We start from the raw sequence: 20,694 nt of genomic DNA, 5'->3' as shown, positions 1-20,694 counted from the left end.
CGTGTTATATATCAAATGAAAGAGCTCATTGTGAGAATCTCTAATACATTTTTTTATAATTTAGGATAAATAATTTAGAAGTTATTCAAAAAAATTACACAAAATAGATCTTTACCAAAAGATTACAGGAAAACCTATTGGAAATTGCAGTCAAGCGTGAGTCGGACTTAATTACTTAGTTTTTGATCCGACCCCTACGGGTTTTTTAAAGACATTTCACTCACGTTTCATATAAAAAATACATTGTTTAAATTTTGTAATGTACAGAACCCTTGGAACGCGAGTCCGACTCGCACTTGGCCGGTTTTTCTTAAATTGAAACAAAAAGAATATTCAAAACATACCAAGTTTGGACTCCTCCAGTTACGATATGGCTGATTTTTTTTGTACAATATACAACAAATGATACGTGATATCCTCATATCGAACCCCAAAAAAGCAATTTTAAATTTTTTTTTTTTTTTTTTCAATACAAAGTGACACAATCTATTACCTATTTTACGAGACTTATGGAACTGTACTGCAGATACGGTACATATTAATCATACAATGATACGTAATATCCATATATCCAACGGGAAATACCTCTTTAACCCTTTAACTTGACCCCAAACTTGGTATGTTTTGAAAATTCTATTTATTTTAATTTACAAAAAAAAGGGATTTTTTTAGGAACTGCGGGTCAAAAATTTTGTCTTGACCTCTTAGTATGCGTGTGCCAAACGGCTAACCTGATGTACATCGATTTGCGGTTTTTCATTGAAATTGGGCTTGTACGGCTGCCACTAATAGAGATACTAATTCCTAAAAATACGTATGATACCTCATTGGATTCGGAATGATGTCTAGAAAAATGTATTCGAAGCGTTAATTTATTCCCACATAAAAAAAGTTCAAAAGCTATTAACAAAAAACGGCCAAGTGCGAGTCGGACTTGCGCACGAAGGGTTTCGTACCATTACGCAAAAAACGGCAAAAAAATCATGTTTGTTGTTTGGGAGCGACATTTAAATATTTATTTTATTTTAATGTTTCGTTCATATATTCCGATTTGTGTATGAAAATGTGAAACTATTATTTCTAAAATAAATTATTCGTCCCTAATTTACACAAAATTTATACCAAATTTGATCTCATAGATCATGATCAACAGATAGGTAGAAATAGAGGCAAACTGGACCGCAGAAGCCGACTTTTCCCCTTCCTTTTTGGGGGGTAGCCAGGACTTAATCTCGTAGCTAGTGCGTCAGCTCAGCTTTGTATGAACCAAGGAGTAATAAATAGTATTAAACGATATCCCCTGAGGCCAAAGTGCATACTCACTTTACTTACTTCGCCTACTAAGACGCAAATCGCGACTGTTATGGTTTATCGATCTTATCACATCACTAGATTATCGACATTCAATATCGACTATTGCCCATCACTTTTCTGTCTGTGTACGTATTTAGAAACTTGACCCCGCCCCTAAAATTAGTACGATAAGGACAACTGCAGCTTAGGCGAAAAATCCTGCGTAAAAATCTCAAAAATCGAGGTTTTGTACTCGACTGTTTCCTCCTCCAAAACTTAACCAATCGTAACCAAATTTGGAAATCTAGATGATTATGAAATTGTCTTTGTCGGACTGTTTTGATTTTTCGGCTAATTGATATCAGTTTTGAATACCACGCCTCTCATTGCGGCATAGTCAGTGAGGCCATTTTTGGCCATGTTTGAAGGGCTCTAGCGCCTTAAAAAACAAAAATATCAAAAAAAGCAAAACACACCGACACAGATATTGACAATATTAATCTGTGTTGAAAAAAACATTCCTCTAGCTTCAAAAACCACGGAGGAAACAGTCGAGTACGTTTGTATGGAGAAATGACCACTCCTGTTGGCTCTTAAGATTAGTGTTTGTTAAATTAATAAGATTCTGTGCTAGATGTCGTTGTACTGGCCACAAACTGGTGCGTACAACGTATGTCCCTGCCCAATCGTTCACTAGATGTCGCTGTTCCCACGGCAAACTAGCTAACGATCTGTTATTATATAAAATGTACAGGGATTATTCATATTATTTTAATGTCTTAATTTCTCGCTAGATGTCGTTGTACCGAATACAAACTAGCTAACGACATTCCGCTGGTAATTATATATAACTAGAGACCCGTTGCGGCATCAAAACGCCGCTAGAGTATGGTTCTAAAAGTTAGGTTGCCTGTCCACTGGAGCGGAGCGGTAAGCGGGGAAAAAATCCAGCAACAGAATTTTATTAACATTACAGAGCGGAGATTTTATGCCATTCAATCGGTGGATTTTTTCCTCGCTCATCGCTCCGCCACCTCGCTCCGCTCCAGTGGACAGGCAGCCTAAGACTGAACGCTTAATGAAATAAAAAAAAACTCAAGAGCAATAAAAATGGGTACATAAAGTATCCTATCAAAACATTACATGTAAAAAGATTCATAAAATGTTCATTCATTCAGGCATTCATGTGCTGTTGTTGATGTGTAGTAGTTGTTGGTGCTGTTGTTGTTGCAGTAGTTTTGTTTTCCAAAGGGAAAAAGTAATGAAGTTGTACTTTTGGTAGAAAGAAAAGATCCGCATGCGAGCACTTCATTCCCGCAGCTCGGCCTTCGGCCTTCGCTGGGTTTCTGCGCGTTGTTTTCTTGTCTTGCCATTTGGCTCTCATGCCTAAAATTTCATAGGGCTAATGTAAAATTTTATATTTTCAACACACTTGCTCAAAACGACGTTTTTATTCCACCGATTTTTGCCTCATAATCCTAGATATTATAACACTTGTGCTTAGGGTTCCGTACCCAAAGGGTAAAAACGGGACCCTATTACTAAGACCCCGCTGTCCGTCTGTCCGTCTGTCTGTCACCGGGCTGTATCTCATGAACCGTGATAGCTAGACAGTTAAAATCTTCGCAGATGATGTATTTCTGTTGCCGCTATAACAACAAATACTAAAAAGTACGGAACCCTCGGTGCGCGAGTTCATGAGACTGAAGTTTACAAACATTTTACAAACATTCCGTGACATTCCGTGTCTGGGCTATAACAACGAAAATCGAAGTTCAAATTGCGGGCATCTTTCTCTGTCACCCTAATTACACCTTCATTGGAGTAAAATAGAAATATCCCCGCAATTTGCGAATTTCGGTTTTCGCGGTAGGCCATAATAGACATAGTATATACACGTAGTTATAGACATGAAACCGAGCGACCAGGGGTAAGAGAAAGACATATTCATGTATTGACAGTTTCGTGTATGGCAGCATAATCCTTTTTCTCTTTCACTTATAAATTTCGGTATTTCGCCATAGCCTCCTTGCTATGATGCCATAACCCGACCATGACAAAATGCCCGGTCGGTGATAAAGACAAAGCATGGCACTATTTTCTCTTTCCTCTTATAGGAATCGCAATAAGACTATCTTTCTCTATCAAAGAGTGTCAGGCCCTTGGACCTAATTTAGTTTTTTTTTTAATTTACTTTTCTGAAAGTCTGTACAACGACTGGACCGCGACCTTGTACCGTCAAAATATCTCTTTCTCGCTCTCAGCATACGGCGGCCCACCTTAAGCGCCTAACACATTACCGCACCGCACCAAGGTCATTGTGCGATGCACCTAAAGCGCGAGAAAGAGATAGTGCGCAAGGTGGTCACCGTACCTACGTTAAGGACGCAGCTTTAAGTTAGAGCCAGAAAGAAATATTATAGCCGTATTTAACAGACTATCGTAAAAGCCGTTAGAGACTACCACACCTCACCGCGGCCTTGGTGCGGTGCGGCGCACGTATCGATAGTGTGCAAGGTGGTCACCGTACGTACGTTAAGAACGCAGCTATAAGTTAGAGCGAGAAAGAAATATTATAGCCGTATTTAACAGACTATCGTAAAAGCCGTTAGAGACTACTACACCTCACCGCGGCCTTGGTGCGGTGCGGCGCACGTATCGATAGTGTGCACCGTGGTCACCGTACGTACGTTAAGGACGCAGCTATAAGTTAGAGCGAGAAAGAAATATTATAGCCGTATTTAACAGACTATCGTAAAAGCCGTTAGAGACTACTACACCTCACCGCGGCCTTGGTGCGGTGCGGCGCACGTATCGATAGTGTGCACCGTGGTCACCGTACGTACGTTAAGGACGCAGCTATAAGTTAGAGCAAGAAAGAGATATTTTGACCGCACCACTACGGCTTTTCGAGATATTCTCTTTCTCGCTCTCACTTATGGGTGTGGCGCACCAAGATCGCGGTGCGGTGCGGTAGTCTGTTACGGCTTTTACACACGATCGCACATATGTTGCACCGCACCAAGGTCGCGGACCGATGCGGAAAATTGGCTGACCGTTTACCTTAAAGATCCGACATCATTTAACATCCTCATAAGAACAATTCTCGCCGTACGTGCTTTTTAAAATAAATATAAAACTTGGCTTTTTCATACATTTTGGCTGATCAGATGTCGACGTTTTCTATGGAAAAGCCAAAAAAAAATTCGCGATATTAGGGTTGGTCCCATAATAAAAGTAGCTCAGTTTAGCGAGTAGAATCCAACCCTGAATTTAAAGCCCTATGGTCAGAAACATACTGTAGAATCCTACCTTCTATGTGCCAAAGCAACAATAAAATAAACATGTGTCATCTTGATGAGTACGATGTGGATGACACATGTCTGACATGTTTGTCAAACACAATAATAAAATTTTATGTTATTTTAATATAATTTTTAGTGTGGTGTATGCATGTTACAGTCTCAAAACAAATATTTGAATGGATTGGATACCTTACATACCTATACATTGGATACAGGTTCGAGTTCAATTCAATCTCAAGTCAGAACAAAGGTCACGTGGTACATTTTTTCAAATTAACTTTTTAGTACTTTATCGGGAAAAAATCAAAAAACTAAGAGCTTATTGCAAATTTGTAGCATGAGACGAATCCAATGACATATAATTTATTAAAATCGAACCATAACTGTAGATCTGATAGCCATAACAGCCGTCAATGGTCGGTCGTTTAGATTTTTTTGCCGTTTTTAAAGATAATAATGGTACGGCACCCTACGTGCGCGAGTCCGACTCGCACTTGGCCGGTTTTTTACATTTAGTCAATATGCTATAGTGACACGGAACCTTATGATCACGAGTCCAACTCGCACTTGACCGTTCTCCACATTTTAAATAGGTATGCGAAAAAAGTTTGCATATATCAACATGTTTAAAATGAAAACAACCTGGCAATTTAGAGTATTGACATAATAGTCCCCTAAAAATTTGACACAATATGTTTACTGTCATTCATTGTCAACAAACTGTAAAATCATTTTTGTATTTTCGTACATGTTTTAAGTGTTGCGGATATCATGTTGCCCTCAAAAATAATATTTCATCATGCTGAACAACTTACTACAGCTTTAAGTGCAATTCATGTTTATTATTATTTGGTCATCTTGACATCTTGAGTCAAAATTGGGAACGTGACATGTCACGTGGTCAAACTCACATTTTCAGTACTTTTTCAGAAAAAAATTAAAAATCCAGGAGTTTTATGCAACTCTCCAGCATGATACGAATCTAATGACATATCATTTATCAAAATCGGACCATAACTGTAGATCTGATGGGATTCTTCAAGAAGCGGGTATTTAGGGTTCTCAAGGGTCGGCAATGCTTAAGTGGCTCCTGTGATGTTGCTTACGTCCATGGGCGACGATGACTGCTTCCCATCAGGCGGCTCGTCTGCTCGTTTGCTGAATATCACATAAAAAAAAAAAATGAACAAAAATCGGCCTCGCGTAATATATATAGATAAGATTGTATTTTTTTATTAATGTCTTCTTTTTGGAAAATAAATGTGTGTGGAAAAATTGCATTTACGTTTTCGTTGAATGTGAACAACACGGAAGTTAAACATGCTTTTTGTTTTTATTTTTTTTTACAGTACATATGTTGCTACTTTCTCGCACTAGTGCGGAAAAGAGCACTTTTCCGCATTAGTGCTTTTTGTTTTCAATTTTTTAATAATTAAACTTATTTGCCATTACGTGTTTTCTTTATTTACTCGCACAATGCATAGTAAAACATTGTATGATACACGTGCGTAAAGATTATTTCCGACTCGTATTCCTTTATACACTCGTCGGAAATCATACACTTTCCGCACTTGTTGCATAAATAGCTATTACAGTACGTATGGTGGTACTTTCCCGGACTAGTGCGGGAATAAGCACTCCGTGCCTATGTCGAAAATTTAAAAGGCCATATGTACAGTCAGCAGCAGAAGTTGCTAAGCGGGCCAGTTGTTCAAAATGATCTTGACGCCACTTTATTGTGAAGGGAATAAGGGCGTGTCAAGGTAGTTTTGAACAAATCGCCCGCTTAGCAACTCTTGCTGCTGACTGTATTGTTAAACGTTGTACAATACACGTGCGAATAGGTAATTCGCAACTCGTGTCGATTTAAAACACTCCCTTCGGTATTGATTTATCACCACTCATTGCGAATTTCCTACTTTCCGCACTTGTATCGTAAATAACTATTATGTGTTTCAATAATATCATGACATAAGCTAAAATATAAAATAATGAATTTGTCAGTAGGTACATATCTTACAGACAGCAAATTCCATATAATATAATAAATAGTAATAAAACTTCGTTAACTTTGCATCTTTCTTTTCGACAGGAAATGTATTGTTAGTTGTTGAAACCACTACCACCAGACCACCACACATAATAAACGCATGTTATCCGTGATCACAGCATAACCAGTGTTGTGTGTGCAGGCGCTGGGCACGTTCGGCCTGTGCCAGCTGTACGCGTTCGCGCAGTACCTGCGCGCGCGCCTGTCGCCGGCCAACTTCGAGCTGCTCTTCAAGGCGCTGCTCACCACGCTGCTGGCCACGCTGGGCACTGCCGTCGTCGCGCTCACCATCACCGGTAACTTTACTGTCTCTACTATCATCTGCCAACAGAGGATGCCAAAGGAAATTAAAATACTGTGTCGTAAGTGGAGGACAGGCTCTGAACTAATAGAGCTTAATTATTAATCAACGGCAAAATATGACAAAATGTACGCCATTCTTTAGAATTTCCATCAAATGAGAAACAAGCTGCTCAAGAAGTCAGTTTCAATATCAGTGTATTTAGGTTTTATTGCAATTTATAGCTGATACTTTATTTCGATCTGAATATTGAAAATAATGTATTGTTTTTGCTATAGGTAAAATCTCGCCCTGGACTGGCAGGTTCTACTCGTTACTGGATCCTTCTTATGCCAAGAATCATATTCCAATTATCGGTAAGTTATTCTTAATTTACAGATATGTAAGACATTGAACCTTCCGCACAAGTAGGCTATCTACATTCCTCTTTAGGGTACCGTGCCCTACCGTGAAAATTGAAATGCGAATAATCGTTTCTCTCCTAGATTTTGCAAGGTATCTATCGATATCAATAGAATACAAGAGGCAGATAACGATTCTGATGTTCGCTTTAGCTTGCGAGAGCGAGAGGTCGGCCGTCAATGACCTTAGAACATCTCTGATTCTGAACTCTATGGAGTGTAATTATTTCCACTATTGATTAATTACTGTGAGAGTTAAGTTGGCGTTGCCCGTCCGTTCCGTTCGGAAGATGTGAGAATGTGTGTGTGCTGTGACCTAAGTAGTTTGCGTTGCGGTGCGTTGCGGCTATAGCTATAGCGGTTTGTTCGCAGCGTCGGTGTCGGAGCACCAGCCGACCTCGTGGTCGTCGTTCTACTTCGACCTGCAAGTGCTGGTGTTCCTCTTCCCCGCCGGCCTCTACTTCTGCTTCGCCAAGCTGACCGACGCCAACATCTTCATCATCCTCTATGGAGTTCTCAGTATCTATTTTGCTGTAAGTTATATACACGGTGGCTAAGAATTAAGTGCATTCCCGTTGCCAGGGAGGTTTTAGGATTATACTGAGCAACTTTTACTACATACATTTTGGCTGGTCCATTTTCTATGGGAGGGTTTTTTTTTGCGATTTTGTGGTTGGTCCCATAGTAAAAGTTGCTCAATATAATCCCAAAACGTTGTGACGTTTAGCGTCGCAATAAGTAGGTAGACTGTAGAGTGACGGAAGAAAACTAATTGATTAAATTTTACAATATATATTACAACTAAAAAAAACTAACTAAATAGTTTTTAAGAAAAAAAAAACCGACTTCAATGGGGGATGCCGCTGAAAGTTCACTTATTGTTGATGGTGCACTCTTAGATTCCAGACAATGAAAAAGACAGCATCTTTTGCCTAATTATGTAGAAAAGGAGGTAAAACCACCCATTTTTCTAGTAGCATTTCGTTTTTGTAAGGGTCGCAGTTCTAACCTAACCTAACCTACTTTTCTGATAGAATTTCGTTTCTGTAAGGGTCACAGCTCTAACCTAACCTAACCTACTTTTCTGATAGCAGTTCTGTTCTGTGAGAATCGCAGTTCAAAAGCCACCCACCCACCTAACCCACTTTCCTAGTAGCATTTCCGGGTCCGGGTCTGGGTCCGGATACGAGTCCGGGTCCGTGTCCGGCTGTCCGGGTCCAAGTTTGGGTCAGAGTTCGGTCCGGGTCCGAGTTGGGGTCCATGTCCAGACCCGTGTCCGGGTCCGAGTCTGGGTCCAAGTTTGGGTCTGGGTCCATAAGGAAGAGAACTAATCGCCAAACGTGAACTATGTGTCATTGAAGAGTTCCATTCTGATCATCATCAGCAGTTCAACTTCATCAAATGTCACTTTTTTAAATGGAAATGCTGGATTTGTTGATAAAAATACAAAAATCACTATATGTATGCCTTTCACAATTGAGGAGTTCCCTCGATTCCTCATGAATCCCATCATTAGAACTCGAGCTTGACAAAAATGTTTCTTGAAAACCTAACTTGCTTAACAAACATAACGAAGAGGACAAATCGCCAAACGTGAACTATGCGTCATTGAAGAGTTCCGTTCTGATCATCATCAGCAGTTCATCAAATGTCACTTTTTTAAATGAAATTGCTTGATTTGTTGATGAAAATACTAAAATCACTATATGTATGCCTAACATTTGAGAAGTTCCTTCGATTCCTCATGGATCCCATCATCAGAACTGCTTTTTGACAAAAACGGGACGAATCTGTATATATACTTACAATCAAAAAAAGAATTTTCAAAATCGCTCCAGAAATGACGGAGTTATGGAGTAACAAACATAAAAGAAAAAAAAAACGAATTGAGAACCTCCTCCTTTGAAATCTTGAAGTCGGTTAAAAAGACAAGGTCGTGAGTCCTTCCTGAGCTGGCACTAACAATAAAATTTGGAGGGAAACAAATCCTTGTTAGGGGTCACTTCCCTGCACAATACGACGCGCCGGTGGGTCTCCGCACTTGGACGTGGCCGTCTTTAGTTGAGGCACCGGATCCGCAGCGGGTAGCGGGCAGCAGAACGGGTAGCGGAGCATGCGCATCCGGGTTGGTGGGTTCCGATTGTAACCCCAGACTTGGTCCCTGAAATTCCGGTAAAATTGCCATTTCAAGAAAAGTCCAATGTTGTACAAGTGACTGCGACATCCGGATTTTAGGCCAGAATAATGTGCTGATAAAAAGTAGGCTGGTTTAGTGAACCCCAAAGCATTAAAATGGTGATCAATGATGTGGCAGTCACAAGCGGAATCATCTTTTTTTTTTTTAAACAAAGAAGAAAGTGAAGTTAAATTTACTAAATGTACTTCTATGCTATGAACTAAAAACTAACAACTAAAAGCGTTATTAATGCATGAAAACTAGGCATGTAATTTTGTACATTTAAAATAGAATTAAGCATAATTCTTTCTACAGGGTTACTTTTTTACCGGTACAATAAATTTTACCACATCATTGGTATCGATAATAGATCACATTGCACAAAAATAAAAAGAACATTTTTTTATTTCATTTCTATTAATTTATCCTTCACCAATTTAGTAACTTCTGGGCGCACTAATTACAAGGTGTCAACGGTATGACGAAAAAGGGGCGGGCGGGGCGAGCGGCCGGCGGCGCACGATTTGACAACAAAGCATCCGGGAAACTGCGAATGCAAAGTGCAACCCTTTGACCGATTAGTCCGCGCGAATCGTCCTTCGTGAGTGCACGCACGCAGTTTCCGTACTTCCTACAGTCGAAAATTACGCGCGCGACACGATTAGCGATGTTTACAAACCGCGAGTACTACGAAATGGTTCGTAGTTACTTTCTTAGTGGAGAAAATACAGTGGCAGCTCAGCGGCTATACGCTGAGGAAAGTTTGCCCCGTCTGCAAAACGCCGGTGTTATTGTACCACAAATACCTTATCCCAGGACATTTTGAGAGTGACACAGCTACTTTTAGACTACGGACAGTTTACTGCGCCGGCACACGCTTTCATGTCAATACGTGCGTCATTTTTTTATGTCAATACGTGCGCCGCCGCCGCTCGCTAAATCGCGCGCGATGACGTAAACAAACAGTTGCCAGTTCGTGCGTTTGCTATTGATGCGTAAGGCATCCACATTTTCTATTACTTTAGCGGATAAGTTCGGGCATTGGTATTTTTTTTTTGTTCCCAAAGGGTAGTAACAAAGAATGCTGGTATTTTTTATTTTTGGCAACAATTACGTATGTTGATGTATTGTACTGGTAAAAAAGTAATCCTGTATAATTTACAAGAGTTTTATAAAGTGGGTAGACTCATATTTCTAGAAAGATCGAGAAGCTTGTTATTTCTATAGGAAAATTACAGTTAATAAGCAGATAGTGAAAGATATATTCAGTAAGAACTAAATATAAAATGATTGCATAAAGAAATGTTTCCTTATTATACTACTAACTATGAACGTTACCTTATTCTTAAAACTACAAAATATTCAAAACACTCACCCTATTCGGGGAAATACTGGAACTTAACACATTTTAGAATTATTTTACACCATATTAAAATTTGTCACTTCATGTCGTCTAAGACTTTGAAATAGTATAAGTATGTGTATTTAGTCGATTTGACCACTCGCTGTCAAAGCCGTGGTATGGTAGCAATGTCGCGGACGCGTAAGTGTCTTATTAGTTGACCAGTGCACCTCGCTTATCGCGAGCGCGGAGCGGGTGACGTAGTCCTTTGTATTCGCATCTAGTTTTAACTCCAACTGGCCAACTTCTTTCTGGTCAACTCTATTGTAGCACCTGCAATAGAGTCTTTAAGACCAAGTTCGGCCTGGCCAGCCACATTCGAGCCCATAATAGGCGTAATCCATAATTGCTGAGGTCGCCGTCATCGAAACCGATGAGGAGGACTATATATATAGTTTTAACTAATAGCAAATGTAGTCGTCAATTCTGTTTGTTCGTAGATTTATTTATTTTCTTTGTAAATATGTATATAATGTTTATTATAGTAATTTATAGTTATATTTAGGTTTTAGTTTTATTTCTTATTTATAGGATTTTAATTAGAGATAACGTTAAACCGTTACATACCCCTCTTTTTAGGTTAGGGTTTTTAATAAGAAAACCCGCTATTTCTGTTGTCTACTTAATAGATACACAACTTATCATTCAGGCTTCGATCTCAACATACACCTCCTCTCCATACATACATCACACAGACAAATAAGCAATAAACATTTCTATATATGTTTTTGCGTCCTAGCAGATTGAGTATTATACTTACGATTGTATCAATACTCTCATGTATTTATTAATGGTTCTTACATAAATTTAATCACTAACCTCAGTGGTCTAGATGATGATGCTGGCTATCTCGTATATTTTTGGTCTCTTTAGAAGACCTGACAGCCTAATGATAGGCGTGGAGTTCACGAACCGGTAGGGGTCCATAAAGTAGAAAGAATCTAATCTAACAGCTAGAGTATTTAGAGAATGTGCCAGCGCTTATAAGTCCGTTTTGTGAGGCTAATAATAATTTTAGACGGTTAATGTAGTTGATAGGGGACTATTTAATCCTATTATACTTTGTAGTTCGTGATTTTAAAATCTTTAACGTGCCAGTGTCCTATTATTTCCTTGCATGTCTTCTAGTTCGTACACTAAATTTGACTTTTTGGCAACGATTTTACACGGCACATACTTGGGTGCAAGTTTCTTGGTAAACATGTTGTTTTTGTCGCTAAGGTAGAACGTTTTTTTCCAAATAGTATCGCCGACTTTAAAATCATGATCCTTACGGCGTAGGTTATAGTGTTCGCTATACCTAGTATGGGCTTGAACTAGAGAGGATTGAACCTTATCAAAAATTTTCCGCAAATGACCGAGATTCTCTGCATATTCATCTCTAGGGGAAAATATTATTTCGTCACCTAGGTCTGGGTCAATATAGTGTAAGCCGGTAGTGACCAATTCCCGTCCGTGAACGAGAAACGCAGGACTGTACTTTGTCACTTCGTTAGTGGATGTGTTCATAGCGAATTGAATTTTAGGTAGGTTGCAGTCCCAGGACCTATGGTCGTTTTCAATGTAGGATGATACTGCTGTAATGATCACTTTGTTGTAGCGTTCTACTGTGTTCACTTGCGGAGTATATTTAGGCGTAAATCTTACGTTAGGGACATTGTAGTCATTAATCAACTTCTTTAACACGTTACTTGTAAACTGGTTTCCGTTGTCCATAAGAACAGTACTAGGCACGCCATGAACTAGGCAAACGTTTTCCTCGATTAAGAGGCCGGTGTCGATTTTAGTCGCAAAAATGTAAAATTGATAGATTTAGTCCGTGAAATTTTACACCTTTTGTTACCTAATTGAAATAACAAGTACTGGTTTCTATTAGCACGTCTTCTTATCTCGCCTTTTATCACATCAACTTTTTGGAAACAGACTCACTAAATTAGTAATGTTTGCTTTTCTGATGGACGTTTAGGTAAACGCGCGTAAAGCACTGATTTTGTCGCTCTTATTTGTAAATTTCGTAAAGTTTTGGAGTGCTAAACATGGTAATTTTGTATTACACATATCCTGTACTTGACGTTTATCAGACTACATTTTTATTATTATGACTTTGAAGTAGTGTAAATGAAAGTTAGACGAAATAAATTTTCTCCAGAAATTACTTCAAAACAAGTGACAATTTCTCTGAAAATCGACTTAATTTCAACGTAATTTTGATACTTAAACAATCTACAACATTCGCTGAAACTATTCTTATACATCAATTTGTATAATTTACTACCATGATTTTTTGATGAATTTTTAAAAACTGCCCCTTCTCTTCATGCATTACCGGTGACGCACGCTCGCGACCTCATTATTAAAAGGCAAGATGAGAAGACGTGCTAATAGAAATCAATACTTGTTATTTAGATATTACGTAACAAAACGTGTATAATTTCAACGACTAAATCTATCAATTTTACATTTTTGCTCCAAAATCGACTACGGCCTCTTAACTTAGTTATGATCTCGGAGGTTGCGCGACGAATGGGGAATAATAGACAATACTTCGAGAAACAGCATGTCGCAACAAATATAAAGGTGTTCTGTTTTCTCGACGGGGGTAGGGGACCTATAAGATCCATGCTCAACATTTGAAAAGGGCGTGAGCAGTCTTTAGGACGGCCCATAGTGCCTAGAGTAGCATGGGTAGCATGCTTGTGAGCACAGCATATATCACAATCTGTCTGCGCGTATAGACATACGTAGATAGCTCTGCTGGCCAGGATTTGCGCTGATGTGGATGGCAGGTTGTTGAAATGATTAATTCTGGATTTTTTACTTAATTAACTTTATCTATAAAAATAAGCAAACTAAAACAGGAGTAGGCTGGTAAGTTGTTCGCTGAGAAATCAAATTGTGTTGTCATTCTCTGTCTTCATTGGTGCGCGCAGGGATGACGAGCCGCTACACCATTGGCTGCCGATCACGATATTTCTGATGCATGCCTCTCATTGGCTGCTGGGGGCATGACGCGATGACATGTGTGTGACGTCATGGTACTCGTGGTAGGGGCGCATCGCAGCCGGGGATAAGCGCGCGGGTCGCTAGGCGCGGGTCGGGCTGAAGGTCACGGGCCGCCGCCGGTTTCTATGCACTTTAGGTATTGCCGTAACACAATCTGATACGAATTTAACTACATCTTCGCGATGCATGTCCGGCCAGAAGTAGTTTAAAGAAAGCCGTTTATGTGTTTTATATATGCCAAAGTGGCCAGCGGTAGGTTCTGAATGATTTTTAGTTATTATTTCGAGTCTAAATTCGAGAGGGATGACTTCTTTCCACTCGAACTCTCGGGTTAAAGGATTTAGACTTTTTTTAAACCGAAATAGTCTGCCGTTAGTTACTTTGTTTGTATGTGGACATGGACAAGAAGAGCAACCAACAGAGAGGAATGGAAGGTCTTAGGGGAGGCCTATGCCGGGAGGCAAGTCGACCGATGTCAATAAAAAATACCAAATAACATATACGACAAAGAACTTTATTATTATTATGTTTAAATTAAGAATTTGACATGTTTTGTTTTTTTTCCTAAAACTTGACAAGAAATGTAAAAAATTTAATTTGAGGTCGAAATAAATGGCTATTTTATTTATTTTATCCTCCAGTGTTCAATCGCTGTAAGTACTGCAAGTGCCTCTCGTTCTGTTGCGCTGTAGTTACGCTCTTGGTTAGAGAGAGACTTACTCATGTATGCTATAACCTTCTCTTGAGTGTCTATGACTTGTGTCAGGACCGCACCGACGCCGTAATCACTCGCATCTGTATGTACTTTTAAAGACTGCGTATAATCCGGACACGATAATATGGGAGAAGATATTAAAGCTTCCTTTAGCGTACGGAAGGCTTTTTAGCATCAGTAGACCATTTAAAAGAAGGTGAGTTTTTAGCTTGTGAAGTAAGTTTATTTAAAGGTGAAGCTATAGAACTGAAATTTGGAATGAAACGGCGATACCATGATGCCGTTCCGATGAACCAACGAACTTCCTTGCGGTTAGTAGGCGTTGGATAGTTAATAATTGCCTCAATCTTTTCTGGGTTCGGTTGTAGTCCATTTCTATCTACTACATAGCCTAAATAAGACAATTTATTTCTGAAGAATTGGCACTTTTGGTATCCAATGGTTAAGTTTGCCATTTTAAGTTTCTCTAGAACTCTAACTAATAGGGAGATATGTCGATCTTGAAACCCGCATCCAAGAAAACTTTATGATAGTTATTGCCTAGAATTGTGTAACTACTACCCGTATCTAACAAACCATGAATAGTTTTGCCGTTGATCTGAACTGAGACATATGGTCTGCTATGTATATTTTCTGAATCGTGGATTGCAGTGACTGAATAGCAAGTGAAAAATTTAGATATAAAGTTGAGCCAAGTTTTCCACTCTGTATCATTAAGGTTTTCGCTAGATTTGTTGGTAAGATTAGGTACACTACAAAACAATCCACTGTATTTAGTTTTTTGCATCTTTAGGGTTACAAGATTTACAATCAGGATAACGCACTCCTTTGTTACCCCATTTAAAGCAGATAGTAAAATGTGGTTAAACTTTCTTTATTGCAACGGAACCAATGTAATGCGTCGTCAGTGAAAATCTCGTATGCAAACTTCAATACCCTCTTGAAATATTCCTAACTTCTACGAATTCCTCAACTCTTTGAATGAAAGAAAACACGCAGGCTTTTCCAGAGTACTTTAGTTTTGCTAAGTCAGAGGTCAGATTACGGTCATAGTGTAGCACTGCCGTAGCTTCAGGTTCCGAAACTGAGACTGCATTTACATTCGCAGTAGATGCAGCGCTGTAATTTCTTTGTATTGATTGTTAAAGGTAGTGCAATAAGTTTTGTGCTGGTCAGCTAACGCGCCACTGACGTTCGTGATACGTCTCAGTCTGTGATAGATATGATGTAGTAGATTTTCGGTACGCAAGAACAGGGTCTTATCAAATTTAGATTTGAGGGATGCTAGCATCGTTTGGGACTTTGTTAGACTGTCTTTAACAATGCACAGCTCAGAAATCTTCAATAATGCACAGCTCAGAAATAACCAGTATGGGCGCCAATGTGACGTTTAGCGTCGCAATAAGTAAGTAGACTGTAGAGTGACGGAAGAAAACTAATTGATTAAATTTTACAATATATATTATAACTAAAGAAAAACTAACTAAAAAAGACAAGGTCGTGAGTCCTTCCTGAGCTGGCACTAACAATAAAATTTAGATTTGAGGGATGCTAGCATCGTTTGGGACTTAAACCGTTACAACCTCCCTGGCAACTAGTATGCACTTATTTTTTTGCCACGTATACATAGTAAATTGTAGTTTACGAGTATACTGCATTAAAATTACCATGTCACTTGGTGAACTTTACTTATTTTAAAAATGATGATGGAGAAGCTTGAGCGCGTGGAAGGCGACGTCGAGTGTGATCATTCCGTTGACTCCGCGCAATGATTTCTGTACACTTTGCTCTCTGACTGAAAGTTGTTTCTGTTACTTGAGTGTAGTTTTTGTATATGAGCTTAATGTGTCGAGTGTCGCAGGGCGTGATGGTCCGCCTGATGCTGGTGCTGGCGCCGGTGATGTGCATCGTGTCGGGCGTGGCTGCCTCCAGCCTGCTCAGCCTGCACGTCAAGGACATAGAGCCCAAAGTTGAAAAGCACGACAAGAAAAAGAAGCACGAAAATAATCTGGTGTTCCGTTCCGAGGTGAGTAAGACATCTCTTTAATTAGCTACATGCCTGATTTTTATTGGAAGATGTCAATTGTTTCCACTTCGCGTGACGTAAGATCCAAATGCTTCTAATAGGGGGTATTACTGCATTGTTCTGCCGCCAGAGTGCAGCACTACCACCTATCATCGTAAACCATAAACTTATCGTATCGTAAACTTATACATTCAATTTCAATTTCAAAGCCTTTTATTATCGAACATACAGTTAATAATATTTAATACAATATTTATTTATTTATGTGCTTGCAACAACCGTCGGCTCGACGTGTCCTTTTGACACAAAGGCCTCCTCCATTGCCTTCCATGCCTCTCTGTGTAGCGTGGGGTCCACTCAGTCAGTATGTTTGACCACTTCTGCTTTTCCCTGAGCATGTGGCCCGCCCACTTCCATTTTAGAGTTTTTGATTTTAGAGTAACAATCTTCTAATTTTGCGACCTCTCTTATTTCCGTCGCTCGTTTTCTGTCTCTTTTTGTGTACCCTAAAATGCTTCTCTCCATTCCTCTGGCACTTTATTAGTTTCTGTGCCATTTTTTCTGTTGCGGCCCCTGTTTGGCATCCATATGTTAGTATAGGCAATATACACATACTGAAAACTTTTCTTTTTATTGAGATGCGGTAATCTTTACTTTTCATAATGGTTTTTAGAGACCAGAACCTGTTCCATGCATTTGTGACCCTTCTGTTCATTTCTTGTTGCATTTGATCAGACATAGACATGAGTTGGCCCAAGTAAATGTATGATTTTACCCATTCAATGTCTTCCCCGTCCACTGTGATGGGTATTTCCATTCTGTTGGTCATAATTTTAGTTTTACTTTTATTTATTGTTAGGCCAACCTCTCTGCTCCTGCTTGTTAGGTCTTGCAGCATGTGTCTTAGGGACTCTGGATCGTTAGTCATGAGCACAATATCATCCGCAAATCTCAAGTGGCTTAGTTTCTTGCCGTTTACATTTATGCCTGGATCAGTCCAATCAAGTTTTTTAAATACTTCTTCCAGCACGCAGATGAAAATTTTTGGTGAGAGTGGATCGCCTTGTCGGACTCCTCGTTTGACAGGGAACTCTCCTCCTAGCGACTCTAGTTTGACTTAGGCGGAGCTGTTACGGTACACGTTCTTTATTAGTTGTATGTATTTTCTCTCAACACCCTGATTAACTTATACATACTGTGCCTTAAACTGGTTTTTGACAAGTTTTCACAGACAATAATATATGACATTGATAGGTTCTTTCCGTGTACCCTTCAAATATTTATTTATTTATAAATCTTGGTTTATTTGTTAAGTGTAAGTTATTTATTTTTATAGACTGATTGTCGTTATATAAAATTTTCTTTCTCATCAGACCATAAATTTGACATGTAAAATACTATGTTTTATGAATAAAAGCTTGAATCTTGAATCTTAAAAAAGACCAAATATTGATAATATATGTAGTTATACTAGGTATTAGGTATGCGTGTCAAGGCATGTTACGTTTGTTGTGTTGTGCAGGTGGGCGCGTTGTTCGTGTGCGTGCTGGGCTGCCTGCTGGTGTCGTACGTGTTCCACTGCACGTGGGTGACGTCGGAGGCGTACTCGTCGCCGTCCATCGTGCTGTCGGCGCGCGCGCACGACGGCGCCCGCATCATCTTCGACGACTTCCGCGAAGCCTACACCTGGCTCAAGATGAACACGCCTGAGGTATTGTCTCACACACGCCGGGGTCGGCCGTGCTCCACTGCACGTGGGTGACGTCGGGTGGCGCGCGCACACGGCGGCGCCCGCATCATCTTTGACGAAGCCTACACCTGGCTCAAGATGAACACGCCTGAGGTATTGTCTCACACACGCCGGGGTCGGCCGTGCTCCACTGCACGTGGGTGACGTCGGGTGGCGCGCGCACACGGCGGCGCCCGCATCATCTTTGACGAAGCCTACACCTGGCTCAAGATGAACACGCCTGAGGTATTGTCTCACACACGCCGGGGTCGGCCGTTCTCCACTGCACGTGGGTGACGTCGGGTGGCGCGCGCACACGACGGCGGCACCCGCATCATCTTTGACGAAGCCTACACCTGGCTCAAGATGAACACGCCTGAGGTAGTGTCTCACACACGCCGGGGTCGGCCGTGCTCCACTGCACGTGGGTGAACACGCCTGAGGTAGTGTCTAACACACGCCGGGGTTGGCCGTGCTTCACTGCACGTGGGTGAACACGCCTGAGATAGCGTCTCACACACGCCGGGGTCGGCCGTGCTCCACTGCACGTAGGTGAACACGCTTAAGGTAGTGTCTCATACACGCCGGGGTCGGCCGTGCTCCACTGCACGTGGGTGAAAACACCTGAGGTAGTGTCTCACACACGCCGGGGTCGGCCGTGCTCCACTGCACGTGGGTGAACACGCCTGAGGTAGTGTCTCACACACGCCCGGGTCGGCCGTGCTCCACTGCACGTGGCTAAACACGCCTGAGGTAGTGTCTCACACACGCCGGGGTCGGCCGTGCTCCACTGCACGTGGGTGACGTCGGCTGTCTCACACACGCCGGGGTCGGCCGTGCTCCACTGCACATGGGTGAACACGCCAGAGGTGGTGTCTCACACACGCCGGGGTCGGCCGTGCTCCACTGCACGTGGGTGAACACGCCTGAAGTAGTGTCTCACACACGCCAGGGTCGGCCGTGCTCCACTGCACGTGGATGACGTCGGGTGTCTCACACCACCGGGGTCGGCCGTGCTCCACTGCATGTGGGTGAAGACGCCTGAGATAGTGTCTCACACACGCTGGGGTCGGCCGTGCTCCACTGCACGTGGGTGAACACGCTTGAGGTAGTGTCTCACACACGCCGGGGTCGGCCGTGCTCCACTGCACGTGGGTGAAAACACCTGAGGTAGTGTCTCACACACGCCGGGGTCGGCCGTGCTCCACTGCACGTGGGTGAACACGCCTGAGGTAGTGTCTCACACACGCCCGGGTCGGCCGTACTCCACTGCACGTGGGTAAACACGCCTTAGGTAGTGTCTCACACACGCCGGGGTCGGCCGTGCTCCACTGCACGTGGGTGACGTCGGCTGTCTCACACACGCCGGGGTCGGCCGTGCTCCACTGCACATGGGTGTTCACGCCTGAAGTAGTGTCTCACATACGCCAGGGTCGGCCGTGCTCCACTGCACGTGGATGACGTCGGGTGTCACACACGCCGGGGTCGGCCGTGCTCCACTGCACGTGGGTGAACACGCCTGAGGTAGTGTCTCACACACGCCGGGGTCGGCCGTGCTCCACTGCACGTGGGTGAACACGCCTGAGGTAGTGTCTCATACACGCCGGCGGTCGGCCGTGCTCCACTGCACGTGGGTGACGCGCCCGAGGTACTTGTACTACCACACAATGTCGTCGTTGTGCTTAGAGTATATAACCAAACGGAGTCGGAGACGCCTTGTCTGGAATTTTCTGTACAAAACGGTCTGCCGATTTTTGCGGGGGAGGGGCACGTCAAATGTATACGTAACGTAAAAATAGCCATGTCAGTTGGAAGTTGGTTCTTACTACTGAACAAAAAAATCTTAAAAAACGAAGTTTGTTGTTTAAATTGCTTATGGATCCATTGAAACGTTTTGCCTTGCATGAAATTGGGCAGTTCTGTTTTTTTTTTAAGTTCTTTGTGATGAAGGGGTTATGGCAAATCCGAGTTTTCGACCTCGGAAACCCAGCGGATCATTGTCAAATTTTTGAAAAACCTCTAAATTTTCTGACTTTTTTTTAGTTTCTGCCAACTTTTACCAACAAGGACCCTTTTCTACGGCAAATGTCACTATGAACACTTTAAAGAAGCCTAAATTCTTAATAAAAAATGTTAGTGAGAAGGCAATAAACCGCATAATTTGTAAGATACAGAGTTGTTCAAAAAGTTGCAAAATTTCCAATATAATTTTTTTCTGCACTTTTTTTTTAGTTTCTGCCAATTTTTACCAATAAACACTTATTTTACGGCAAATGTCACTATGAACACTTTA

The 20,694-nt window shown here is 41.4% G+C and overlaps 2 protein-coding genes across 2 annotated transcripts in view; one reads left to right on the top strand and one right to left on the bottom strand.

Moving 5' to 3' along the window:
* Positions 1 to 20,694, bottom strand: part of LOC134754273 (exonuclease 3'-5' domain-containing protein 2) — a 446,643-nt gene that overhangs the window by 362,397 nt on the left and 63,552 nt on the right. The window lies entirely within an intron of this gene.
* LOC134754233 (dolichyl-diphosphooligosaccharide--protein glycosyltransferase subunit STT3A) overlaps positions 1 to 20,694 on the top strand; it is a 44,287-nt gene that overhangs the window by 7,059 nt on the left and 16,534 nt on the right. Inside the window, exons 6-10 of the mRNA XM_063690412.1 lie at positions 6,791 to 6,944; positions 7,228 to 7,305; positions 7,723 to 7,883; positions 16,508 to 16,672; positions 18,195 to 18,383. Of these exons, the coding sequence (XP_063546482.1) occupies positions 6,791 to 6,944; positions 7,228 to 7,305; positions 7,723 to 7,883; positions 16,508 to 16,672; positions 18,195 to 18,383 (747 nt within the window). The remainder of the gene's footprint in view (positions 1 to 6,790; positions 6,945 to 7,227; positions 7,306 to 7,722; positions 7,884 to 16,507; positions 16,673 to 18,194; positions 18,384 to 20,694) is intronic.

This window comes from Cydia strobilella, chromosome Z, assembly GCF_947568885.1.
Source record: "Cydia strobilella chromosome Z, ilCydStro3.1, whole genome shotgun sequence".
Classification (NCBI taxonomy): domain Eukaryota; kingdom Metazoa; phylum Arthropoda; class Insecta; order Lepidoptera; family Tortricidae; genus Cydia; species Cydia strobilella.
The sequence above is the reverse complement of the archived record's forward strand: the minus strand, read 5'-3'. Positions and strand labels throughout refer to the sequence as shown.